General features: G+C 57.1%; 1 protein-coding gene across 1 annotated transcript in view; it reads right to left on the bottom strand.

The window, feature by feature from the left end:
* NRXN2 (neurexin 2) overlaps window positions 1-26,975 on the bottom strand; it is a 110,762-nt gene that overhangs the window by 46,036 nt on the left and 37,751 nt on the right. Inside the window, exons 7-11 of the mRNA XM_047775380.1 lie at window positions 20,575-20,598; window positions 12,786-12,947; window positions 11,716-12,154; window positions 6,809-7,195; window positions 6,423-6,626 (exon numbers count right to left, since the gene is read on the bottom strand). Coding sequence (XP_047631336.1) covers window positions 6,423-6,626; window positions 6,809-7,195; window positions 11,716-12,154; window positions 12,786-12,947; window positions 20,575-20,598 — 1,216 coding nt within the window. The remainder of the gene's footprint in view (window positions 1-6,422; window positions 6,627-6,808; window positions 7,196-11,715; window positions 12,155-12,785; window positions 12,948-20,574; window positions 20,599-26,975) is intronic.

Below are 26,975 nucleotides of genomic sequence, written 5' to 3'. Positions count from 1 at the left end.
CTCCAACCCTCCCCAGAGCCAGGAGGCAGGGCAGCCAGATGACAGGAAGAAGGCCTATCTCTCCCTTCTTAGAGGGGCCCAGGCCTCTCACGTCTGAGGGAGAGGGGCACCTCGGGAACCCCAGTCGTACAGGGGATCACCGGGGGGCTGAGGGCCTGACAAACCCCACATCTTCCCATCTCTGAGCGGGAGATGGGTGGGGAGGGCCAGAGTCCCTGCACCCCCTGCTCTGGGACAACTCCCTGCTCAGAGCGCAGGCGGTGACAGAGACCTCTGGGCTCTGAGCCAAATGGAGGGATCTGTCCCAGGGCCCCCTTCCCGCGGCCACACACCTCCCAGAGTCCCAGGGGGCCAGCACCACCCGTACAGGAACCTTCTTTCTACCCTTCCTAACCTGGAGGATGCCAGGCTGCCACGGGGGGGGGGGGGGCGGAATGGTCCTTCACCATGAAGAGGAACTTGTTTTAATTTGTTTTCCTAGAGAGGAGCCGAGGGCTCACAGATGATGATGCTGAGGCTCCCGAAGTATGACTTCTGAGGACTTCAGCGACAAGCAGTCACCATGAGCCAAGTCTCCTGCCTCTTCCCCAGCCCCAGCTTGGCTATCCTCCAACTCTGGGCTCAGAGGGCCCCACATGCTCAAAAAACACACTGTCTCTGCAGAGCTGCAGCCCAGAGCCCCGGGGCCTCTGGCCATCACCCTGCCGGGACATGCTACCCACAATGTGTGTGTCAGCCAGCCTTGCAGAGGAAATAGAGCACCAGAGTCCTTCGAAGTTGGGGCTTGGGGCCCCCTGGGCGCCTGTGATGCTCCATCAGAGCCGGACAGCCTGGGGCTACAGAAAGTCCTGCATGTTGAAGCAGAAAAGCTGGATGCTAATCTTATTATGTGACTGTGGGCAAAGCTCTTCTCTTCCAGCCTCTGCCTCCCTCCCTGTGAACTGAGGGGCTTGAACAAGAGGCTCCTGAACTGAGAGCAGGAAACAGGTGTCCACTGGGCTAGTCCTTGCCTCTCAGAGAGGGGCAGTGCCCAGCCCTCTGTTAAGAGCATTGCCCTGCCATCCTGCAGCTTCTCCCAGGACAGGCTCTGCCCACCACCCCAAGGCCCAGGAGGCAAAATGGGGTGGGGGTGCCTGACATCCCTGGGCCCCCGAAGGTTCCTGCAGTGGAGGTAAAAGGTTCCCCTGTGGCTCTGGGGGCACGGGCCCCTCGGGCAGTACGGCTGAGCTCCACACGCGTTGTCAACCGCAGCAGAAGAGTGGGGGGGAGCATCCGGGACCCTGAACCATGGCCTGGCACCAAGGAGGGGAAGAAGGAGGTCAGGGGGCGGGTACAGGGGGAAGTCAGAAATGACTGGGAGAGGAAGGAGGTGGAGAAGGTGCAGAGAGAAAAGAGGAAGAAAAGGGGAGCAGAAGGAAGGAGAAACTGGACCAGGGGGAAGAGGAAGATGGCGTGGGAGGGCGGAGGGGTGGGGGCCAGGCCAGGAGTTGGGTCACGGGTGCTCTCTCGGGGCCAGCAGAGTCTTCACCAATGAAGGGTCCAAAAAAGAAAAAAGGGAGCTGGAAGGGCAGGCCGATTCCCTGTTGGAGAAAAGACCCAGAGGGGAGCAGTTCTCCCCCTCCCCTGCAGGGGAGCACCAGGAAGGGGTGGGGCCGTCTGTCCAGAGAAGAGGTGTCAGCTCCAGGCCCACCCCCTGCACTGAACCCACCCTCAGGAGCCCCCACTCCAGTGGGGTTCGAGGGAGCAAAGTCCCCTTGAACACAGGCACCCCGGGAGGCAGCCAGCACCATCCCAGAGGAAAACCAGGAGCCGCGAGTAAGTGGGAGAAACCGCCCTCAGGCGCGCACACACCCACCCAGAGCACAGCTCAGGGAGCCTGAGCTGCTGTCCTGTCCACTAGTCACCTGCGCCTCCAGTTCAGCACACGGACAGAAGTGACTGCTCCGCACAGACCCACCGAGGGCTCTGGCTGGACGTGGAGACCACGGTGATGGTATGAACGTGCGATAAGACAGATGAGGAAAAGTCGTCTGCATGGAAAGGAGCCCAGGGAAAGAAGCCAGGCTTCCCGCTCTTCCCCCCACCTGCTCCCCTCCCCGCACCAGGCCCTGCGGATTGGAGACCAAGTGAGCAGCAGGAGCCCCCTGGCTGGAGTCTCGGAGGTGACACCACAGAGTGGCCACGTGCCCTCCAGCGCAGCCCTGGTTCAGAGCTGTCTCCCCAGCAGCCCAGCCTCAGAAGAGGCTCAAGAACTACTGAACAGCCCCTGGTGGGAACAAGGCGGCATCCTGTGGCCCCAGAGATTGAAGGGCTTTGGAATGTAGTGTGCGTGCAGCCTGGCTTACAGCGCACTCGAGGGCAGGACGAGGACCACGAGTGGGAATCTCACAAGGGGAGGCCCCACCAGGGAGGCGTGACCCAGTGATGAGAACCATCTCAGAGGTGGGGCGCTCCTGGTGCCGAAGGCTTCTGAACAGAAGTGCCCTGTCGGTGGCGGCAGCACAGGGGAGGCACGGGCAGGGCAGGCTGATGGAGAGGATTTCTAAGGGCCCCTCCATCGTAGAGCCTTTTTAATTACAATGCACCCTTCATGTCTATGTCACTGAGAGCTGGGACCACCCTTGGCCAACTGCTGGTGGGGCAACTGGGGTGGGGGTGGGGGGTTGACAAGGGCAGACCAGGCTGGGAACTGGTTCTGGAGGCCATGCCCAAGGGTTGAAGGAACCCAGGAACCCAGGTCACACTGGAATAGGGTGAAGAATCCAGGGCTCTACAGTCCTGTAGGGACCGAGACCAACCATCCTGCTCGGGGACCACAGACAGCACAGCTCCGGGAACTGGCCCAGGGCCTGTGGACGTGGTGGAGGCCAGGCCGGGGCGGGAGGCACAAGCCGGTTTCTCTGGCATTCTCTGGAAGGAGGCAGGCACCTCAGGCCTTCTCACCTCTCTCTGGACCAACAAACAATGGGTCGCTGCTGGAGGCTGACACTGGGCACCTCCCCCAGGAGTCCTGCCATGCGGTCACAGGCAGCTCCGCGCTCTCTCTAGGACCCCAGCACCGGGTCCGCTACTCCAGGGAGGACCTGATGAGCTGCGCAGCCGCCTGCGGAAGCCTGGCTTCCCTCCCGACAGGGTGAGACCACGAGACCAAAGACCAAGCAGACCAGGCTCCTCTCCATCCTCTGCCAGTGAGTCCAGACCAGGCCTGGGCCCAGGCTGGCCAGCAGGATGGTGATCAGAATGGGGCTCTGGAGCTGGGGGCCCGATTGGGTCCTGCGATTCGTAGGCAAGCCCTGGGCCTGGGTCTAAGCCTAGGTCCCCATGCCAGTACGATTCCCCAGCCCCCACCCCCAGTCGCCTGGGCCCATCTCCATGCGTGTCTCTCATCTACATAACGTCTTCACTCTCATGATTCCACTGGAGCCTCAAAACCACCACAGAAAGGAGGCAGAGTGAGGATTCTTACCCCCGTTTTACAGATTAAAAAACAGGCTCAGAGAGGGACAATGACTTACCCAACAGCCAAGGAGGCCAGGGCCAGACCCAGATCTTCCAGCCCTGGGCCCAATGCTCTTCCCCTTGCAGCCTGAGGCTTGGTGGCTGGGTGTGGACCACCAGTGTGTCTGGGTGGCTCACACAGCAGCCACACAGCTCCCTGTACACACATCACCTGGTATTTGTGGACTGATGCATGTGCCCCAAGCAGCTGGTCACAGCTTATCATGAGCCGTTAGAGACGGCAGCTCTGGGGATGGAGCCAGGCACAGCCAGTCATGAGAGGTGGTGGGAGGACTGTCCTGCTGGCCACCCTGTCCCCTAACTTCTAAGTACTTATGTGGCATGGAGAGTGGCATGTCCATGGGAACGAGAGGATAGATCCTGAGGGTAAAAGGCTCTGAAGGGAGTTCCCATTGTGGTGCACTGGAAACAAATCTGACTAGTAACCATGAGGTTGCGGGTTCAATCCCTGGCCTCACTCAGTGGGTTATGGATCCGACGTTGCCATGAGCTGTGGTGTAGGTCACAGACGTGGCTCAGATCCCATGTTGCTGTGGCTGTGGTGTAGGCCGTCAGCTACAGCTCCAATTAGACCCCTAGCCTGGGAACCTCCATGTGCTATGGGAGGGGCCCTAAAAAGCAAAAAAAGAAAAAGCAAAGAAGAAAAAGAAAGAAAAGGCCCCGAGGACCCACCCACTAGGGTGCACTGTCCTGGTCGAGGCTGCTGCGTCCCGTCTAATCTAAAGCAACCCCAGCAGGGAACCTAAGACCGTCCAAATGAGAAAGAGGCATCTGCCATCTCTGCCGAAAGAAGGCCCCAGGCTCCCCCTGCAGTGTCCGCACCAGACACAGAGCCACGTGCTCTACCACACGGAGAACACACACGTCCGGGGCAAGGGGTAGCAGATCTGGCTACACAGACCTGCTCAGTCCGAGAGGCATGGGGCCACTCACGGGGTCCTAGGCTGGTGTCTTCCTCCTGTAACCGTTTCAGAGGTGCCAGGGGACATTGTACGGACCGCGGAAAGCTAGCCGAAAGCTGTCTCCCATTCCTCTTCCCTCTGCCACCCACCACCCATTGGCAGTGATAATGGTTGGAAGCAGAGCTTCGGGGAAACTGAGGCTCCCCACCTCTGAGGCCCTGGCCACCTGCACAGCTCCCACCTCCAGCCCCTGCCTCAATCGGCAAATCCTGTCCTAGGAGTGCAAAGGCCCGGTGGCCCAAAGGCGAAAGGACACAGTATACATTTATTAGCAGAGTTCCCACTGTGGCCCAACGGGATAAGCAGCATCTCTGTAGCACCAGGACACAGGTTCGATCCCTGATCTGGCAGCCGGTTAAGGCTCTGGCGTTGCTGCAACTGCGGCTTGGACCCGATCCCTGGCCTAGGAACTCCATATGCCGTAGAGCGGCCCAAGAGGGAAAACAAACAAATAAATAAATACACAAATAAATGCTTGTAGGGGCCCAGATGTACAGGGCATCTGTCCCGCAAATGCCCTGGAGACGAGCATTAGGATGAGACTCCAGATCAACACTTAAAGCTCAAAGCCCCGAGGTCTCACCAGCTGAGGATGCTAATCTGCTCAGGAGAGCCCAGCTTGTCTTTCAAGACCAGGCCACAACCAGGGACCCCAGTGGCCTGAGTCTTCCCCATGCCACAGGCCCTCGGATGCTACACCTCTAATGCTCAGAGGCTAGTCAGAAGTGGAGAGATGTGACCCTAGCCCGGGCAGCTTAGGACCTCAGGCCTCAATGTTCCCCTGACTGAAAGCTCCATGAGGGTGGGACCGCTTCTTTTTTTTTTTTAAGGTCACACCCAAGGCATGTGGAAGTTCCCAGGCCAGGGACTGAACTGTCGCTGCAGTGACAATGCCAGATCCTTAACCCACTGCACCACCAGGGAGCTCTGGGACCTCATCTTATTCACTTATGCTATATCTTATCTTATACTATATATTATATGTCTTATGTTATATCTTATACTATAGCCCTGGGTTGAGAATACACTGGCACTGATAAGGTGACCCATCAATAGTAGCTGAATGAGTGACCCTGCTCTGTTCCTTTGGATCCTGCCCACGAGAGCTGAAGCCCACAGAAAGCCCACAGGGTCTCATGGTGCCGCCCACTCGGATGCCCCAGGGACCACCAGGTGAGGTGGAACCACACTTTCTCCAAGTCGTGGCAAAGGCATGGAGCATCTGGAGGCGAGAGTCCCTGTTGCCCCCACCCTCCAGCCCAGCTAGAGGCACAAGAAAGCACGGAACTTCAGGGCAAATAGCCTGGGTTTGAGTCCCAGCTCCTCTCCGACCATCATGAGCTCTGTGATGTTGGACGGTCAGTATGCGGATTTCACAGTCTATGAAATGGGGACAGCTATGGGGACTCACACGTGAAAGCAGACAGGGAGAAGATGACACGTCCCCACACGTCTCCCTGTGCACCTACGCATACACACACAGTCACAGCTCTAAATGCAGAGCAGACGAGGGCGGCTGTGTGCGGGCCAGGTCTCCGGATCCACCGCCACACTGAGCTCAGGCTGAGCACCAGTAGGCGTCTGCGAGTGCTTCTCAAGTGAATGAACCAACGGATGAGCAAGCAGATGAGCCCACAACAGGGAATGAGCTATGTCCTTACGTGTGTGACGCCTCCCGAGACCCGGGAGTCCCTGGGTGGGGAGGGTAGTTGTCACACCCTAGACACCCTCGGGGTCCCCCTCCCCACGGTGCTGCTGAGCGCGAGGCATTGCCCGACACTGTGTGCCCTCGCCGGCACCAAGTTCGCAGGGGCTCTGACTCCGGCTGGCACCTGCCCACCTCCAAACTCTTGCTGGCGCCACCTCCAACTTCTCCAGACAGAGGGGGTGTGAGTCAGAGGCAGGGGCGGGGAAGGGGCGGGGCACGGGCGGGGTGGTTACCGAGGTTGACAGTGAGCTTCATCTGGCCCCCGTCCAGCTCCAGACGCAGGGTGTCAGCAGACTCCCTGGAGGTGGTGGCCATCATGAGCCCGTAGGCGCGCTGGGACATGAAACGCAGAGACACGTCCTCCGCCTCGGTGTGCATGGCGTTGGGCAGCATGATCTTCATGTACATGGAGCCGTCGTAGCTCAGGACCGTAGCCTCTGCCCCAGGAGAGGGGGAGCGAGAAGCGGGGGAACAGGCAGAGGCCAGTGGAGGGAGAGAGGAGACGGAGAGAATCATTACAAAGATGGCACGCCCCGGCGGCGCGTGGGGAGGTGGGGGGGCGCGCTCAGGAGCAAGGGGCACGGGATGGCAGGGGCGCGGGGCTGAAGGCCAGCCTCACCTCTCTCACACACCCGCCCCAGGAAGCCGGTCCCGATGCAGTCGCAGACGAAGCGGTTCCAGCCCTCTCGGCAGAGGCCCCCGTTGCGGCAGGGAGCCGAGGCGCACTGCTTCAGCGTCTCCCGGGAGCAGAAGGGGGCCACGCCCACAGCCCCCTGCGCCTCCGCCAGGCCCCGGAGGTCGCGGCTCCGCCCGTCGATGAAGAGGTCCCGCACGCAGCCCACGTAGCCGGCCCGGAGTGCCGCCGTCCACACCTCCGGGGGCAGGGGCAGGTCCACCCGCCCGCCCTCAGGGAGACCGCCCAGGTAGAGCTCGCTCTCCAGGTCCAGGATCTCGCTCTCCCCGGTGGCCAAGAAGGGCGTGCTGCGGCTGTTCACCGAGATGGAGCCTGCGGATCGGATCGAGGGGGAGTGGGCCTCCGTGGGGAAGGCAGGACCTCGAGGCACCGCCGCAGGCCCAAAGGGATGCCCCGCCCCGCACCCTGCGAGCGAGCGGCAGGCCCGGGCTGCGGTCGCTGCCTGACAAAGGTTCCCAAGGTCAGGAACGTGTGTGAGCCAGCCCCAGCCCTGCTGCAGTGTGCCCTGGGCCTCTGTCCAGACTCCCCCTTCCCACCTGAGCCAGTCCTCGGAGGATGTACAGGAGGTGGCCATGCCGCCTAGGGGACATCACTCGCGTGTCTTCCCCTGGCCCTTAGACCAGGAGCCAGAGGCAGAGACCCCCAAGGAGGCTGAAAGGCCTGAATCCAAAGGGTTCCCCTCCACCACCGCTGCCATTTATTGAGCTTTTATGACAATATGCCAAGCACTTAGCACTTCTCGGGCATCACTTAAGGCTCCCAGTAACCCTATGAAATTGGTCCTTTACAATCCCCCTTTGAAATGGCAGACAAGACTTAGAGAGGCTGGGGAAGCTGTCCATCGTGCCACAGCCAGCAGGGAGCAGAGCCAAAGTAACAGAGGCCACAGGACCCCAGAGCCTGTGTCCTCCAACCCCAGATCTGGAGCCCCTCTCTGGCTGCTGGCTGGACAAGGTCGATCAGCTCCTGGAGCCTGAGAGACAGGATGGCAGCCAGGAAAGGGAAATCAGGCACAGAGCTTCTGAATTGTATGAGTTCTTTGGAAGGAGAGGCTGGTTATCTTAGGAAAAAAAAAAAGGATTTGGGATCAGGTGGGAGCTTCCAAGCCTTTGCTGAGGTCTTAGGAAGCGGAAACCTATACATTAGAATCTTTATTCTGTTTGTAATGTTTATTCCATACATTCTTCTTCCCTTTCTCACGTTTGGAAGAATTCTCTCTTTTTTTAACTTAAATTTTCTTTGGCCACACCTAAGACATGTGGCAATCTGGCCCAGAGATTGACCTCATGCCACAGCAGCAACCGGAGCTAAGGACACTCCAGGAAGAATTCTTCAAAAAATAAAAATAAAGGGAGTTCTCTTGTAGCACAAGGTTAAGGAGCCAGTGTTGTCACTGCAGTGGGGTAGGTTCAATCCCTGGCCTGGGAATTTCCACATGCAGTGGAAAAAAAATAAGTTAATTAAACATTATTAAATTTTTTTAATAAAAATTAAAACCCCATCCATCTTAGTGGGGTTAGAGAGAGGTAAGGATGGTTTGGTCATGCTCGGCTGATCAGGCAGAGTCGGGGTGGGGCAGGAGGACACTGAGCATGGGCACTAAGTGTGGAGCTGAGAGGGAGCAGCATCAGAGCCTCCTCTACAGACATGGCTCCTCATCTGGGGCATGTTCTCTGCACAAAACCTTCCCCGCATGAGAAAGGCCCTTCCCTTGGGTCCCATCTTAACACCATGGTCCCCGGCTCGCCCTCCCCTGACAAGGTGACAGATCCCCAGTCCCCCACTGGGCCCTCCAGGTATGGCTCCCGATCACCCGCACTGCTGTCTGTAGCAGGTTCTCCAGACGCCTGCCCCACCATCCACCCTGGGCCTCCTAGACTTGGATCCCACCCAACTGGACTCTCCACAAGTGGACAGAATGCGAAAGGAGGAAGAGGAGGAAGGACGTGGTGGGAAAAGGGTGTATAATGGAGAGTCAGTAAGAGGAAATTAAAGTGAATACAGGGAGTTCCTGTCGTGGCTCAGGGGTGATGAATCTGACTAGGATCCATGAGGAAGCAGGTTTGATCCCTGGCCTCGCTTAGTGGGTTAAGGATCCGGCGTTGCCGTGAGCGGTGGTGCAAGTCGCAGCTGTGGCTCAGATCCTGCATTGCTGTGGCTGTGGCGTAGGCTGGCAGCTGCAGCTCCTATTTGACCCCTAGCCTGGGAATTTCCTTATGCCTCGAGTGCGTCCCTTAAAAAAAAAAAAAAAAGTGAATACGGTCTTGTTTCAAGGTCACGCTAGGAGTTCCCTGTGGCACGACAGGTTAAGGAGCCAGTGTTGTCACTGCAGCAGTTTGGGTCACTTTTGTGGCATGGGTTTGATCCCTAGCCTGGGAACTTGTGCATGCTGCAAGTGTGGCCAAAAAAAAGAAAAAAAGAAAAGAAAGAAAAGGAAAGAAAAGATCACTCTAATACATGGAAAGGGAACAACCCACGTGTCCAACAGCAGGTGGATGGGTAGACAAAAGGTGGTCTCTCCACACAATGGAATATTATTCAGCTTTTAAAAAGAAATGCTGACACAGGCTACAACTTGAACCTTGAGGACATTATGCTGCGTGACATGAGGCAGATACTAAAGGTCAAATAGGGTATGCTTCCACTTGTAGGAAGTCCCTAGAGTAGGCAATTCGTAGAGACAGAAAGTGAGGTGGTGATTCGCAGGCTTATCAGATGGTTATCTGGGGCTGGGCAAGGGGAGATGGGGAGTTAGCATTTAATGGGGACAGAGTTTCAGTTTGGGGAAAATGAAAACGTCCTGGAGGTAGACAGGGGTAGTGGCTGCACAACGGTGTGAATGCCCTCGACGCCCCGACTGTGCACTTAAGCGTGATTACGTGATAAGCAATGTACAATGATAATCACGGTAAATTCTACGTTATACATAAGTTACCACAAGAACATGTTAAAAGCATGAGAAAGGTGGAAGAGACCTTTGGTGCAGTGGTGGCCCCAAGTCTGTGCTAAGGTACAGGTGAATGTGGGCCATGGGGATGGCCGAAGGGACGCAAAGCCCATCCAGGCCTGGCAGGTGGGCTCTGGAGATGGACTGGGGTAAGGGGACCACTTCCTGAGCACAGAGGGGAGCCGGAGGCCCTGCGAGCAGACCTCTAGCCTAGAGAGTTACAGCTCCCCTGTGTGGACACCCTGGGAGGAAGGGGGGCTCTGTGAAGAGCCCTGGTACCATCATGACACAAAAGCAGGGGACAAACGCACTTACTGCACAGCCGGGGGAAGGAGACATTTCTCTGAAGAGGAGAGAGGAAGAAGAGCAAGCCCAAGGAAGCCATCGCTTCTGGGAGCCAGGGCCACCCCCTCCTCCCAGTGTGTGTGGAGATGGTCGGTCACTCCACCCAGACAAGAAGGCCTAGCACAGTGACAGCTGGGGGAGTGTGGAAATTTAGCTGACGTTGATAAGTGCTTAAATTGGATAATGTGTCAGTTCTCATTTGTATCAGTTCTTCCTCTCGTGTCCAGCAAGATGGAGAAAAAGAAGAGAATGAGGCATAAAACAAGAAGAGGATGGGAAAGGAAGACTGAAAAGGGAGAATGGAGGAGGGGTGGCAAGAAGCAGCAGAGGGTTCAAGAACGGCACCTGCACGACCCCAGGGCCCTCCCCACCTGCCACGGGATCATGTAAGAAACCTCAGGTGAGGCCTGAGCCGCACTGTCTGTGTCTCCCCACGGGAGCTCGGAGCTCCCTGACAGCAGAGGCTCTAGCTCACCGTGTCCCCATCCCAGCATCCTGGACAGCGCCAGGCACGCAGTAGGTGCTCACTAAATACTTGAGTGGTCATAAAGAAAGTTGAATGGATCTAGATAGAAGGGAGGCGAGGCCGGAAGGTTTTTTTTTTTAAGAATGGGATATCCACTGTCACGCATGGCGCCAGTGCTTTTACACGTGTTCTGTTTTCCCCTCTTGATGACCCCAGATTACTTTTCTTTTTTTTTCTTTCTTTGTGTTGATTGACTGATTGATTGAGTTTTGTCTTTTGTCTTTTTAGGGCTGCACCCTCGGCATATGGAGGTTTCCAGGCTAGGAGTTGAATTGGAGCTGCAGCTGCCAGCCTACACCACAGCCACAGCAATGCCAGATCCAAGCCACATCTGCCACCTACAACGCCGGCTCTTTAACCCACTGAGCAAGGCCAGGGATCAAACCCACATCCTCACAGACACTATGTCAGTATCTTTTTTTTTTTTTTTCCTGTCTTTTGTCCTTTTAGGGCTGCACCTGCAGCATATGGAAGTTCCCAGGCTAGGGGTCTAATCGGAGCCATTCCTGCCAGCCTATGCCACAGCCACAGCAACGCCACAGAAGAGCTGCGTCTGCGACCTACACCACACCTCACGGCAACGCCGGATCCTTAACCCACTGAGCGAGGCCAGGGATCAAACCCGCAACCCCATGATTCCTAGTCAGATTCGTTTCCGCTGCACCATGACAGAACTCCCTATGCCGGTATCCTAACCACTGAGCCACAGCAGGAACTCCTGACCCTGCTTTAATGATCCCTTTTATAGAGAAGGAAACTGAGGCTGCCAGGGCTTGAGTGATGGGCCTAAAGTCTCACACACACAGGGAGTGGGAGAGCTGAGGCGTGAGCCCAGGCCGGACTGACACCACAGGCTCCATTCTTCCCACCAGGGCACCAGAGCAACAGGGACAATGGAGGGGCCGGGGGTGGGGGGTGTCCAGGGGAGGCGGGGAGGAGAACAGCCGAAGAGACTGTCAGGCTGGGTGGAAGGGGGCAGCCAGGGGAAAGGGGAAGGTTCAGAGACCTCCTGACCTTTGCGCCCGTCCCTCTGGAAGTCCACGTGGCACCACTCGCCGTCATTGACCTTACGGCTGGAGGCCCGAAGCTTGATGCCCCCTGAGCCCATGTCCAGCAGAAGGTAGAGGTAGCCGTCCAACAGCTCCATGGCAAAGTAGTCGGCCCTCTGGGCAGTGCTGTGGCTGCCGGCCCCGGCCCCGGCCCGCCGGCCCTGGCTGAAGAGCAGCAGCCCGTTGGGCTCAGTGGTGCGGAAGTCCAGGGAGATGGAGCCAGTGCGCTTGGCGCTCCAGCGGGGCAGCGCCACGAAGGCCTCAGGGCTCTCGAAGGTCACAGGGTCCAGGGCCGCCACGTCCTCACAGCGGAATGACAGGTCCCCCTGCAGCTTCATCTTGGGGTCTCCTTCCTTTGCCAGGCGGGACAGTTCCAGCTTGAAGTCGTTATTCTTATAGACCACCTGCGGCGAGGGAGATGGTTCAGGATGAAGCAGCTCGGGGCTTGGGCACTGCTGCCCGGTGGCAGCCAGCCCCACAGGTCCCTGCTCAGTGCGCCAGACTGCTGTTCTAGAACCGCACGCACAGAGGCTGGGAACAGCAGCTCTCTTGCCCGCTCATCTCTCAGTCCCGTCTCCCTGCCCAGCACTGCAGTTCATAAGAGCAAGACAATCGCCGCTAAGGTTTGGTTGACATTTTACCCCCTTGCCTGCTCCTGGAGATGCAGGTAAGGGCCCCTCGTTTCCCAGACAAGGAAACCAAGAAGTCAGACAGATCGAGGCCCCGGCCAGGGTCCCAGGACCGGTGAGTGGACAAGCTGGGCCTGGAACGCAGGTCTTTCATTTTCACAACCATCACTTCCCTCTGCATACAGCTGCCTCCGGGGTCCTCTGAGAGAGGAGGGGAGCCTTTGGGGCTCAAGGAAATGAGAGAGGAGAAGCCTCTGGCCAGAGTCGACGGGCCTTAGGCTTTGAAGAGGAGGCCTCCCCACGTGGCTGGAGGGAACAGGGGTCCCGGGCTGCTGGCCAGGTCCGACCGAATCACACGGAAAACAGGGCTCCCAGGCTGCCCCCCGCCCCGCCTGGCCCTACTCACATCCTTGAGGCAGCCCATGAAGTTGTTGCTGACGGGCGAGCCCGGCAGGTCGGCCGTGTTGGGGCTGCCCCCGATGTAGAAGAAGTCGTCAGAGCCCAGCATGGTGTAATCCTCCTGCGTGTAGCCTGTGGTGGTCAGGATCCCGTCCACGGAGATGGTCACCTGCCCAGCCCCGGGAGGGAGGGAGAGACAAGGAGACAACCGGCATCAGCCCCCTGGGAAGAGCCGCGGGCGGGGCCAGGGAGGGGCCGGGGGCGGCGGGGTGGGGGGGGGAGGAGGACCCCCCATTTTTATGTCTGCTTGTCTCCGAGGAGGAACAGTGGGGGTGGGGAGAGGGAAGCGGGGAAGGAGGCAGCACAAGATTTGATGGTTCCAGGGTGGGCTCGGGCCTGCCCCCACCCCCGGCCCAGCTTGGCAGGCGGAGGCCTGAAGGGCGCGCCAAGTGCCCCGCGAGCGACACCAAGAAGCCGTTCCTGGAAGCAGCTCTGGACGACAGTGGGGGCCCCGGGGAGGGCCCCATAATGGCAGGAGACACATGGTACCCTCACGCCTCTCCTCGTGAAGGGGTCTCTGCACCCCCACGTGAGCTCAGAGCGTTTTTCGGGGCAGAGCACAAAACGCTGGGCTCCGGCTGCCTGGCTCCCTGGCAGCTCTCCCTCCAGGGCGCGGAGGAGGCCTCCCCTCTCAGCCAGCGGGGAGGTGGGAGACAGCAAGGGGTGAGGAGCGGGGCCCAGATATTCCTGGGGGGTCCTGGAAGTTCCTGGGGGACACGTAGCACCCTTCGGGGCTGATTCCCACCACTACCCCCCACCCCTAACTGGAGGGTCCCCACTGGCGCTGGGTCCCCTTGCTGAGTCTCTTTCCTCCCCGGGTCCCTCTGTATTGGGGTCACCCTCTCCACCTTTCACAGCCTGACCTCCCTTCTTTGCGTCTGTCTGCCCATACTACCTCTGCTGCTCTAGGGATTCAGGGCCAGGCTAGGGATCAAGGTTAGGGGCAGGGCTAACGTCATGTTACCTGGACCGTGGGCTGAAAAACCAGACAAGAAAGCAAGGTGGGCAGGGACAGGGGCATAGCATACCTAGTGTCCCAAGGAAGTGAAAGGGGTTCGGTGGTGCCCTGGGGAAGGCAGAAGTGACCTTGGGGCACAGTGGAAAGTACAGGGAAATTTCCCGATTCCCTGGTACCAGGGCAATGTCCGCCTGACCCCTGGAAGGTCTGGCCACAGGAGCGTCCACACCCAGCCAGGTTGGGGGGAAGGGCTGGGGGGGCCACAAGCCTCCACTCTCAGATTAGGACAGTGAGGCTCCTGCGGGGCAATCGTGAAGCTGGCTCACGGAGAGTCCAACACTGCCTCTGCAGGGCGCAGCTCACCCCACTTCCCACTCCCCAAACAGGCCTCAGCACCTCCTTTTCGGGCAAAGTCTGGAGATTGGGGCCTTCCCATCACAGTCTGAGATGTCCCCACCACACCATTCCAGACGCGCAGGTCACCAGCCATCCTCCAGTGACTGGTCTCCAGGGCACCAAGGTGGCAGGATGGGGAGTGGGTGTTAGGAACACCTCTGGGGCCGGGCGGAATGGGGGCGAGGGGAGCTTCCCTCCGAGGACCCTCGAGTTTGCCTCATGCTGGAGCCTCACAGTAAGTGGGGTGGGGCTGAAGGGGCCCCGTCCTGGGAACCATCAAACCTTGTGCTGAGTGGACCAGATTCAAGGACAGAAGTAAGGGGGTGTCTTTGTGGAGGGGGGCAGTTTGAAGCCTTTGAGTCTTGTTTTGAGGGGAGAGCTGGTCGTTACTGTTTATTTCTTCTTCCCTCCACCCACCCACCAGAGGCTGGGAAGTGGAAGTCTGGGTGGAAAAGGGAAGGGTCAGAGTTAGTCACAAAAACATGCAGACAAGATTAGAACGGGCAGAAGGGGGCTGGAGAAGGGGCAGAGGGGGGCTGGGATGCGGGAGTGGGGTGAGACAGAGAGGGGTTGCCGGGAAAGGGGCCTCCATCATGCCCTCCCCCTCCACTCCTGGGGCTACACTCAGAGACTAGGAACTGGGCCACTAACTCATTCCTGAGCCTAAGCCTGGTCACCCCAACTAGAGAGTCAGCTTCTTTTTTTTTTTTTTTGTCTTTTTAGGGCCACACCCGCAGCACATGGAGGTTCCTAGGCTAGGGGTCTAATGGGAGCTGTAGCCTCCGGCCTACAACACAGCTCACGGCAATGCCGGATCCTTAACCCACTGAGCAAGGCCAGGGATCAAACCCGCAACCTCATGGTTCCTAGTCGGATTCATTTCCACTGCATCAAGACGGGAACTCCGAGATGTGGCTTCTGAAGGAGGGGCCCCAGGGTCTGACAAGTCCCCATCTCCCTACTAATCCTAGCACAGTCCAGGGGACACATCATGGTCATTAAAGTGAATATTAAGTCGCCTTGTGACCTAGGGCCACGCTCGGCCTCACTGCCTGCGTCCCATCCATGGACCAGCCACCCTGGGAAGCTTTGGCAACAGAATCTCAGCCTCCAAGACCACTCTGATGGACGCCTCTCCCGGTCCCAAAGCTCCCAGGAAGAAGCTCTTCCTCGCCCCCATACATACGCTCCTTCCAGCCCGCCTGAGCCACTCGGCTGCCCTTCTTCCCCACCCAAGGGCTCTCCTCAGCCGATCCATTCAGCCAGCGCACTGGCCTTGGCCCTCAGAGTTAGAAGGACCTAACTGGGGGCCCCTCCTCAGCTCCCCTCCAGACGGAGCACAGATCTGACCTCGCCCACCACAGCTTTGTGCAAATCACCAGCATGTGATGCTCCCTCTTGGAAAAGGGCCACCCTGGTCCCTCTCTATCTGGCCCTGTGCTGTAGAGCCACCTGGCCCGGGCTGGGGAGGGGGGAGCGGGAGGCAGGGGAGGTCGGCCTGCAGGTGGGGGAAGGAGAGGGAGAAAGGGGGAGACTGGGTAGAAAGGAAGCCCAGGGGCAGGGGGTGGAGAAAGGTCTCTGGGGAAGGCAAGGAGGGAGATGACTGAGATTAGTAAAACCCGACTGTTCCCTCAGACACATCAAAGTCCAGACACAAAAATGGCAGGTTCGTTAGTAAAAGCAGGAAACAGGGGAATTATTTCCCCCGTCCCCCTCCACCCCAGGGGTTCATGATGCCCCTGCCCCCCAACCCCCCCGCGCAGCTTCTGGAAGGGGAAGGGCCGGCGGGGGAAGAGGGCAGGGGGGGGGCATGCGACACAGAACAGCCACTGCAGCTAGGACACGTGCGGGTTAGAGGGCGAGGGTGGGGCCCGGCCCAGCAGGAGCGTGGAGAGAAAGGCAGCCGCAGGTGGCAAGGCATGCAGGGCTGGGGGCACAGGGAGCAGCAGACATGGAGGCGAAAGAGCTGCAGGGGTGCAGGAAGGAGAAGCTTCCTTTCCCTGGAGGAAGGGAGAGGGGCCACCATTAGGACAGAGACATGTACAGGCTGAGAAGGAAAGGAAAGGGACGTGAGACTCAGACCTTCCTCACCGGAGCGTGACCCAGACACTCATTGCCACTGCCCATTCGCCACCGATCACTGACCCCAGACACACCTGCTCACACACCACAACCACCTGAGAGCGGCGCGAGGGACACTTGACGGCTCCTCTCCCAGCAGCAGCCTCGGCATCCTCAGGACCACGGCTAGCGCCCGACACAGCAGCGCCTCCGCACCCAACCCACGCCAACCTGTCCACTCAATACAGACTGCGGCTTGAGTGAGGCTGAGCAGGACAAGAGGAATGAGCCACGGCCCCACCCAGGAAGAGCCGTGCCCAGCCCAGCAAGAGGGGAGGGAGCAGAGAAGACGCAGGAGCCCACTGCCAGGCCTCTGCTCCATTCCCCAGGAGCAGGGGAGGGGGCGGCTGCAAGGGTGGGTGCTCCACCCTCCTTGCTGACCCCAGCTCTCTTCTGCTCTGCTCTGCTCGCCGACTCCCCCTGAGGCGGGCTGCTAGGATGTGAATCCAGGTCCAGACCACAGTTCCCCCAACCCAGGGCACTCCATGCACACGAGGGCACTCCATGCCCACCAGGCCCCAGGGGGGGAAAGGCTGAGGAAGAGGAGGGCACCCCTCTGGCATCATCTGGAGCCTTTTCCAGCTCCCCGCTGTGATCACTGACCTTCTTGGGAGGGGGATGACTGGGGAGAGAGTAAGACTGAGGGCAGGTGTTTTTAACTTGTAGGTTAGGTGGGCTTTGGAGTCAGGAAACCCTTGGCATTGTATGCAAACTACTTCAATGGGACTCTTTTTTTCGTGTGAGTCCACTGCTGTCACCAAATTCTCAAAAGCCTCATGAGCCACGGAGGTTCAGAACAATGAGTTTAGGAAGAAGGTCCTGGCCTGCCCTTGGGACTGAGGGCATGGGGCTGGAGAGGGGTGGCCTAGGGAGGGTGTGCAGCCCTGTTCTGTGCTTGAGTTCAGCCATCTGTTTGGGGTGGAGAGATGCTAAAGTGAGCAAAGTGTTAGAAACACACAAGGAAGCTGATCTCCCAGCAGTCACAGCCCCACAGTGAATCCTGATGACTGGATTTGATCAAATTTGGGAATAGAAGCTTCAGGTTGGAAATCCTGAGTTCTCCCTTGGCCCTTACCATCTTCCAGAACAAGCTCATTTTCCTCTTTGACTCTCACCTGTAAAGGGGATTTCACAACTCACATCACTCCTGCTTCTCCCAGCCTTACCATGAGGATCAAATGAGATCAATCCAGTGAAAGCACTGAACTCTTCCGTGACTTGCTATGTAACCACAAGCCTTCTTGGGCCTCAGTGTCCCCATCTGTTAACTGGGTATAATCTCGGCCTGCTGCCTGCAATCCAGGCATTCATCGGGATAAATGCTATTCAAAAGGTGAGGGCCATTTAGAAAAAGCAGAGCCCCCAGGGTTAGGTACAGAGGACCCTTCCTCGAGCCTGACCACCCCTGACCCAAACCTCTCCACTGGTTGGCCTTTTTGGTCCGTATCCACACTCTCCCCAAAGGAGACAAGAGTCCATAGAAAACGAGTTAGTGAAAACAAATGCAAAACCCACCAGAGCCCGGCTGAGGAATGCCTGGGAGCCAGAGTGGGCTGGACCTCGTCTTTTCTTGGTGCCGGGTCCTCTAACTTCACTCTTGGCCTGAAAGAGTTGATCCCTGGGACAGGTGTCCAAGGGCTTAGGAGGTAACCCAGGCCATCAAGAGGCGCCAGCTCTGATCATCAAGCAATGATGCTCACGCCAGAAAGTGTGGGTTCAGAGACTCCGAATTTAACAGGGACTTTCCTTGCCAGGGCTAAAACCTGCCGGAGCTGTTTGCCTCTTGACCAGCTCAACCAAATCACTCCATCTTTCCTCCTCCTTCCCAGGCTCCATTCCCGGGGGCATTCTGGGGTTTCGTGTAGTTGTTTTGGGACAGATTCCCAAGAAAGGATGGTAATGGGCTCTCCAGCGGGGCAGGAGGGGCTGTATTCTCCAGGGTTTGCTATGGGAAGGGAACTGCTTCTTTACAAAACATCCCTGCCCTGGAAACACGGAGATAATCAGTTCACATTTTATAAAGCTTAATAAAATTATCACTCCCTTTGCAGAGTCCAGATGCTGCTTCCACTGCCATGCCCCTTCTTGATTGTCACATTGACCCCACGGCATGGGTATTGCGGGTCTCTCAGCTGCCCGTTTCGTAGATGAGGAAACAGTGTTAGCCCCAGGTCACCCTGTTTTTAACTGAATTGGGACTAGAAGGAAAGTCTGAGGGGCCCTAATTCTCAGATGGTATTCCCTAGGGGCTGGATTTATCTCGGCTCTCTTCCATCCCCAAAGTCGCAGGCTGGCTGTCCAGGGAAGCTCTGTAAAGAAAGCGTTGCAAATGTCCAGCTCCTAACAGGGCATTTGAGTGGCCCGGCTTGAGGGTAGGGGGGTGGGAGGCAGCAGTGAACTCCTAGAAGCAGCAGCTGGAGAACAGGGCCTGTGGAGGGACTGCCACACAGCTCCGCTGAATACTGGGATGACGGAGTGGCCAGATGAGGTCTTGGACTGGGGAGGGCTAGGATGGCCGTGGCCATGGACATGAGCTCAGGGAAAGGGCAAAGGACAGGACGACTATAGGTCTGCATGTGCAGGGCCACATAGCCCTGGGAAGGCATCAGGACAGCCCAGACGTGGCCTCAGAGGCAGAGCCTCCTGGGGAGATGGGGCAAGCCGCTCAGGCCGGGAGCCCCACTCATCACGCTTCCCTCCTCTTCAGCCAGGCAGCTACGCGCGGACCCAGGAGGCTGGGGAGGCCAAGCAGCTGCCCCCAGAAGCGCGGGCCCCATGGGAGCCGACACGTCCATCTGCAGGGTCCCCAGCCTGATGCTCAATCACTCTGCATTATTAATAGGCGATGACTAACCGCCTGCTGCTGCAGAGCCAGGACCGGGCGGGCAGGAGGGGATCCCAGGGGATGGCGCCCGGGCCTGCAGCCACACACTGCAAGGCGAGGCGAGGAGCAAGGGGCCAGCCTCAGCCTCTGCCTGCTCCTGCCCCCTGCAGCCCACAGCCCACCTCCCCCAAGCCCTCTCCAGCTCAAGACACAGTCACGCAGCCCCCAGCGCACGCCAGGGTTTACACTTGCAGAATCACCAGCAGAGTCTCACAAACACACGGTACAGGCGCCCACAAACGCCCCCTAAATGTCACACCAACATTTACACACAGTTGCACCCACACACCAACACAGCAGCTGCGTTTACACAGACACCCACACCAACACTCACCAGGACTGAGCCCAACCCAAACAGAGGGGCTTGGCGACACCTCTACCCTGACTTCACCCGGGCTGGGCCTCCTCCTCTCACCCCCTCAACAGGGAAGGAAACCAACCCTGGTCAGAGGCCATGCCGGACAGGCGAGGGGGCAGAGGGGGAGGGAGATGGAGGGGGAGGGAGACAATGGGAGACACAGTGTTAGTCAGAGCAGCAGAGCGGGGCTGGGGACTGGACGCTGTCCCTGGTGGGGGGAAAAGACCATTCATGCCATGCAAGATGTGGGGGACACGGAACCAGGACCCCTCGAGGCTGAGAAGGGAGGGAGGGGGTGCCACTCTTCCCTGGCAGCCAGCTTGGGGCAGCCCCCAAATCTGCCAAGGAGCTCTGGACTGGAGCCCCCAAGCCGCCCCCACCCCCCGCCCGCCCCGTGAACCTGTGGCGCTGGCTGCCACTGGAGGTTTCACCCCCGCCCCCTCCCCCAACTCCAGGGGCCTGTCCAGGAGCCTGACAGTGAGCAGAGCATAGCATGTCATGGGATGGTGTTTTCCATGGATTTTCAGGAGACCAAGAAAGAAACTAAATCAAAGAGAAAAAAAAAAAACCAACGAGGGGGTGGCGGTGGGGGCAGAAAAGGAACAAAATAAAGCAATAGAAATAAGCAGCCTGGCATCGGGGCTGGTCTAACCAGAGCTGGTGAACATGGGGCCTGCCCCCAGGTCTCTCTGGCCAGGAATCTGAATTCAGGAGTGGGGGTTAGGACAGGGATGAGCCAAATTCTTCCATTTCTGTTTGTCTTTTGGATTTGAGTTTGGGCCAAAAAAAGAACGTAAAGGGAAAGAGGGGAAAACGAAAAGAGAGAGAAGCAAAATCTAAAGATTGTCCAGGACGCAAAAAAACAAAAAAAAAAAAACCACAATTGGAAGAGCAAAACAACCAAAACCAAACGGGGCAAGGAAACCAAAGAGGGAGAATCGAACAGTTAAAAAAACCCACGGCAAACCAAACGGTAAGACAATTAGAGTGATATCTACCAGATAATGCAGTTTGTTTACCATAGCGTGTCCAATGCCTGCGTGCTTCACCGGAGATATGGGGGAGGGGTGGGGGGGTCAAAGAAAACAACAAAGACGACGACAAAAGAACAGAACGAAAAGAACAGAAAAAGAAAATGACCAACTGTGAAACTCAAGGAAGGAGGAAAAATATATATCCATATATATTTGGTTGTCTGTTCAGACCCTCCCACCTTAAGTTCCGCTGAAATACTTTGTTGTTTAAAGAAAATTAAATTAGAGTGGGGGGGGGGGATAAAACACACACACACATCAAATCCCTTCTTCTCCCAGTCCCCACCCCCACCCCCCTCTGGATTCCTCTCCCCTCCATCCCCTCCCGGAAGAGCCGGCTGCAGAGAAGGGGAAACAGTTAAAGACCTTGGTTAGTAGAGAAGAAAACAACAAAAGAGCTGGACCAGGAAAGCAAAGACTTGGAGATGGCGACATTCCGAAGATGAGACAGAAAGGTTAGTTCGGTTTTTCACTCATACCTTGTCCCACCTGTCCCTGCCCATCCCCTGGTCCCCCGGGTTGTAAGCGTGTTAGTAACACACACAGAGTCGGCAACGGGGTTTTCCAACAGAGGGTGAGGGGGGGAAGGCAGGTTAAGAAGCAGACCCAGTTATGCAGGATTAGTAAGTCCTATGGGCTGAAATGTTAGGGAGCTGAGGGGAAGGGAGGAGGGGAACGGGGGAGTGAGAAAGGCAAGGGCTGTTGACTCTGGTCATGGATGGGTTTGTCGGCTAACTGGTCAACCAGACGGCTTTCCAGAGACCTGGCTAAAGAGCCAGTTGGGGCTGGCCAACTGGCTGACCAGTGACCAGGTTGAGTTAATGGGTTAACGGGCTGGTGACGGTCCCGCTGGCCATCAGCCTGGGAGGAGAATGGCTGAGGCCCCCAGAGCATCCCAGGACTGGCTAGAATGAGAGGCAAGTTCATTTGGAGGCAAAAGGAAGGGGTTTCCCAGGAGCACTGGAGGAGAGAGAGGTGTCTGCTTTTCCTGGGGATGGAGGCTAGCAAATAGATCCAGGGGGTCGTGGGGGGAGGGGCAGCTTTTCTTTTCTTTTCTTTTCTTTTTTCCCTGTTTCTCTTCCTTGAGAAAGGAAGAGAGAGTGAGTCACCACCGGAACAGGGAAAAGGAAACTCTGCCCTCCACAGACTGGCAGAGGGCTCACCCGCACATCATACCGAGTCATCCCCCACCCTCTGCCCTCTCCTCCCCTTCTCCCCGCCACAGCTGACGCCGCCTTCCTGCCTAACTTGACTTTTCAGAGCCCACCTTTCCCCCCAATTTCCCCAGGTTCTTTAGTCACCCCACCCCGATTCCCTTAGGTTCCTCTGGGCACAGCTCTTCCTCCCAGAATGAAGCCCCCACCCCCCTACCCCCACCCCCACCCCACAAGTCCCTGGAACTGATCAGGTTTCCCAGCAGCTCAGCCTCCTTTCATGCACATCCATAGACCCCTGAGACTCCGCTCCCACAGCCAACACCAAAAATTCACTCCCCCCACAGACCACACCAGAAAAAGGGACGCAGGGGTCCACCTACCTCTAAAATCCCTTATACCTCCCTGTAGCTAGAAACCAGTTTCTTCTACCCTAGACTCTAAGCACATCCCCCCGCCCCATGTGGCTCTAAGTTCATTATCTCGCCTCATGGTCAAAGACAGCAGCTACCACCACCTTCCAAACGACCCTGGTCTTTGGGGAGGGGAAGTCAAAGGGCTGAGGCAGCTTCACTTCGCATATCAGACATGGAGGGACACGATTACTTAATGTCCCTTAAACCGGAAACGGCACACCCAAGAATGTGACTGTGAGGGGAGAGGTCTTCTAGGGACAGATCCATTAGTTAGAGAGTTGTAACCAGTGGGCACAGGACTAATTCAGGAAGACAATTAATAAGGGCCTCGTGTAATTAAAAATAACAGAATTCAATATGTAGCAGCTAGAAGAAGGGTTGATACCCAATATTAATTATTAGTGATGCAGAAGCCGTTTACATCGCAGGAAGACAAGAATCTAATTGCGGGTGCAAGGACTCACAGCACGGGGTGATGGGTGGCACAAGGATCAGTCCTATCGGCTGGCAGGACTGTCAGGAAATGAAGAGACCAACTAGTCAGGACAAGGAACAACTAGCTTCAGGGTAGCTAAACCAAAGGCACCAGACTTGTCTGGTATCACTGCACCAGTCCGACAAGGTGGCAGGAGAGAGGGGTAAAGCGTTGGAGCCAAAAATTCAACTACTGCTCTTTTTGAATTAGAACTACGTCCAGAGACGAAAATCAAGAAAGAATAGTTTTCAGCTTTCATGGACAATTTCAATTCTTAGCAAGTAAAAGAGCGATTTAAGAAACAAGGTGGAGAGGGAAGAAAGGTGAGTTCAAAGCCTTCCGCTGATGTGTTGAGAGATCTGGGCTTCCTCTGATAAACAGCGAGGTTGCAGCGGGGTGGGGGGCAGGGGGGGGGGGAACAGGCCCTTCCAGACCTAGGGATTGAGGCTCCAGAATCCAGTCCATGGTGATCATACCAGAGGGGTCAACTGTGGCCAAATGCTAGAAGGGAGCCTGCCCTCCCACCCTGGCACCTGCGACACCGCAGCCCACGCCTTCCAGAAGGCCGGGATCTGGAGAGCGGAGCTTCAGGCTGACAGATGAGCGAGGAAGGCTTTTCCCCACAGAAACAGCAAGAGAGCGACACTGCCCGACGAGAAGGGAGGGCATCACGTCACAGGCGGAGAAGTCAGTCCTTACAGCAAGTGTAACTGACCATGACCGAGGGCCACTGGACAAAACTTGACCCCGTCTCCACCTTGACCTCTCGGCGTAGGTCCATTCCCCCTCCCCCCAGAAAGTCCGGAGGCGGGCTGCACACAGCACACAAATCTGGATGGAGGCAATCTCTGCAGAGCCTGAGCAAGAGCAGCGCAGGACAAAGAGGAGCCTTCGCCCCCCAAGGACAAGAGGGGCGTGTTTTTCCCAGCAGAACATTCAGATGGTTCAAGATTTGGCAACATCCACGAATGGCGGGACTGCAAGACCCCCTAGTATTGGGCGCCAGGGCTCACAGCCGGGCACCCCTGGGGACAGGGAAAGGGAGTGACTCTGAGGTCAGACAGATTGTCATTCTTCCGCTTTCTACTGCACAGCCTTGGGCCGGCTCTTCGACCGAGTTGCCATCTCCTCGTTGGTGGAATGGGAGTGCCTCCCACTTCACAGGACTGTTAGGAAAGTTAGGCGAGATACCAAAGGGAAATGAGACCCATGAACACGGGGCCAGTGGAGAGAGGCGACGGTGAAGGTCCTGCAGAAACGCTGAGGAGGGAGCGGGAGAGGAAAGTGAGTAGGAGTTTTTCCCAGGGGACAAGAGGTGGTTCTGGGCTCATGTGAAGTTAGATCTGCCAGGTCCTTGTGTCCAAAACCTCACTCTCTGGTTCAAGAAAGAGCCCAGGATTTCCCTGGTGGCCTAGAGGTCAAGGATTCGGCATTGTCCCTGCTGTGGCTTGGGTTGGATCCCTGGCCCAGGGAACTTCTGCATGCCATGGGCTCTGCCGAAAAAAAAGAAACAAAGAAAGAAAGAAAGAGCCCAGATGAACAGGCAAAAAAGCCACAAAAACAAAGAAAACACTCAAGAGTTGCTGGTATTAAGCCCTCCAAAAGCTTACCACCTCAGAGTTCCTGTTGTGGCTCATCAGTAATAAACCTGGCTAGCATCCATGAGGACGCGGGTTCGATCAATCCCTGGCCTCACTCAGCGGGTTAAGGATCCGGCTTTGCCACAATCCGTGGCGGAGGTCGAAGACACGGCTCAGATCTGGTATTGCTGTGGCTGTGGTGTAGGCCAGCAGCTACAGCTCCAATTCGACCCCTAGCCTGGGTCTTTCCATATGCCATGGGTGCAGCCCTAAAAAGACAAAAAAAAAAAAAAAAAAAACAACCCTTAGCACCCAGAACTGGAGAAAAGACGTGAGCACAAATATGGACCACACAGACAGAGTGTGATGATAGGGCCAGACCACAGCAAAAAGGGTCACCAGCCAGGGGGCTGGGAGGACAAAGGAAGGCTTTATTTTATTTTATTTTATTTATTTATTTATTTTTTAAGGCAGCATCCACAGCATGTGGAAGTTTTTCCCAGGCTAGGGGTTGAATCAGAGCCACAGCTGCCAGCCTACACCACAGCCACAGCAACACTGACTGGATCCAAGCTGTATCTACCACCTGCACTGCAGCTTGTAGCAATGCCTGATCCTTAACCCACTGAGAAAAGCCAGGGATCAAACCTGCATCCTCATGAACACTATGTCTGGTTCTTAATCCACTGAGCCACAAGGCGAACTTCTATTTTATCTTTTTTTTTTTTTTTTTTTTTTTTTATGGCTATAACTGCAGCATATGGAAGTTCCCAGGCCATGGATTGAAGCCAAGCCACAGTTACAACCTACACCACAGCTGCAGAAACACCGGATCCTTTTTAACCCACTGTGCGTCGAGGCCAGGGATCAAACCCACACCTCTGCAGCGACCCAAGAGGCTGCAGTTGGATTCCTAACCCGCTGTGACACAGCAGGAACTCCCAAAGCAGGCTTTATGAGAAAGGTGGCAGTTAAGCTGGGCCTCAATGGTTGGAGGAAAAAAACCCACAACTAACAATAATGGTGGCAGGGAGCCCTCGGGTGCTCACGCTATGCCCAGCCTGGGCAGCACCGCAGCCGCAAAGGCCCTCTCACTTTGTGCGCAGAGGTTACAGAACTTGCATCAAGTCACTCAAACCAGTGGCAGAGCTGGGATTTGAATCCAGTTTGTCTGACTCAAACCCCAGAAGTACAGTTTCACCCAGCAGAAGGGGGGTGAATGGTGGTATCAGAGGGGACGGTGCAGGAACGAAGAGGGACGTTAGGGAAGCCAGTGTAGACGGGGTAGGCTGAGCTGCCCAGTAGGCCGGAAGAGGGGTGACAGGCCAGAGAGGCAGGGCGGCCTGGGCTGGAAGGTGGGGGAGGGAGGCCCAAGTGCCTGAAGATGGGGCCCCATCCTTAGGGGGTTACCTCCTTAGGATCTGGGGGGCTCCTGACAGTCTCCGCACTGAGGAGCGGCCTCTCGTGCTCTGGGCAGGAGGAACGCCACGAGCTATTCTGGGTGCCAGCTTGTCCTCCAGAGCTGGAGCTGGTTGGTGGTGAAATGGCTTGGCACCCAGCCTGCAGGGTGGTGGGAGGCCTGCTGGGTGGGGGAGGGGAGTGGGCACAGGATTCAAAATAGGCATCAGGGAATCCTCAGAGGGAGTCATTCCTGCAAAGATCCCCCAGGAGGCACCCCCGAGCTCAGGGTCCTCAGGCTGCATTTGGAGGGAGAGAAGAGGGGAGCGAGGTGTGGTCTCAGGCCCCCTCCCATCCCCGACCGCATGTTCCAGGAGCCTCTGGATGATTCCAGGGATAAGTACCTGGTTCAGAGGAGGGGGTGAGTTCAGCCTCCTTCCAGGCTTGGGAACTGGCCTCTCGACCCGCTCCCAGGACTGCAGAACCAGGAGGAAGGGAGACCCTCAGGGCTTGTCCCGGGCAGGCTCTCCCCAGGAGGCAGTCTCCCCACCAATGGAATCACTTGGGAGAAAGGACCTGGAACCCCGTGCCCTCTGATCCACCATCCACCCTAAAGGCGGAGGCAGATGCCATTTCCTTATGTCACCCCTGTCCTGGCTCCTGGCCATGCCCAGCATCACCCCTCACATCACGAAAGGGTCTTTCCAACCCCAGGACGCCACTGAGCCCCCAAATCAACATATCTGCACAGCGTTTCTCCCCCTTGGCGCTACTGACATTTGGGACCAGGTAAGTCTTTTTCTCTCTTTTTCCTTTTTTTTTTTCTGTTTTTTTAGGGCCGCACCTGTGGCATATGGAGGTTGCCAGGCTAGGGGTCAAGTGCGAGCCATAGCCTCTGGCCTACACCACAGCCACGCCAGATCCAAGCCCTGTCTGCGACCTACACCACAGCTCAGGTCAACGCTGGGTCTTTAACCCACTGAGCGAGGCCCGGGATGGAACCTGCGTCCTGATGGATGCTAGTCAGATTCGTTACCACTGAGCCACAACGGGAACTCCAGGGCCAGAGAATTCCTAGCTGTGGGCTGTCCCGTGCATTATGGGATATTCGGCAGCATCTTGGCCTCTACCTGCTGGACGCCAGCGGCACCCTTCCCAAGTTATGACAATCCAAAATGTCTCCAGGCATTGCCAGATGTCTCCTGGGGGACACTGCCCTCGGTTGAGAACCTCTACTCAATAAATTGCTAGAGGCCCTGAAGGCAGGCACTCAAAAGGCCTGGTGAGGATGAACTCGGCCACAGGCTGGGCCCTGAGCAAGGGCAGTGAACCCAGAGCACAGCCCCGGGGCTGCCCTTCCGTC

The sequence above is a fragment of the Phacochoerus africanus genome, chromosome 4 (assembly GCF_016906955.1).
Source record: "Phacochoerus africanus isolate WHEZ1 chromosome 4, ROS_Pafr_v1, whole genome shotgun sequence".
Lineage (NCBI taxonomy): Eukaryota > Metazoa > Chordata > Mammalia > Artiodactyla > Suidae > Phacochoerus > Phacochoerus africanus.
The sequence above is the reverse complement of the archived record's forward strand: the minus strand, read 5'-3'. Positions and strand labels throughout refer to the sequence as shown.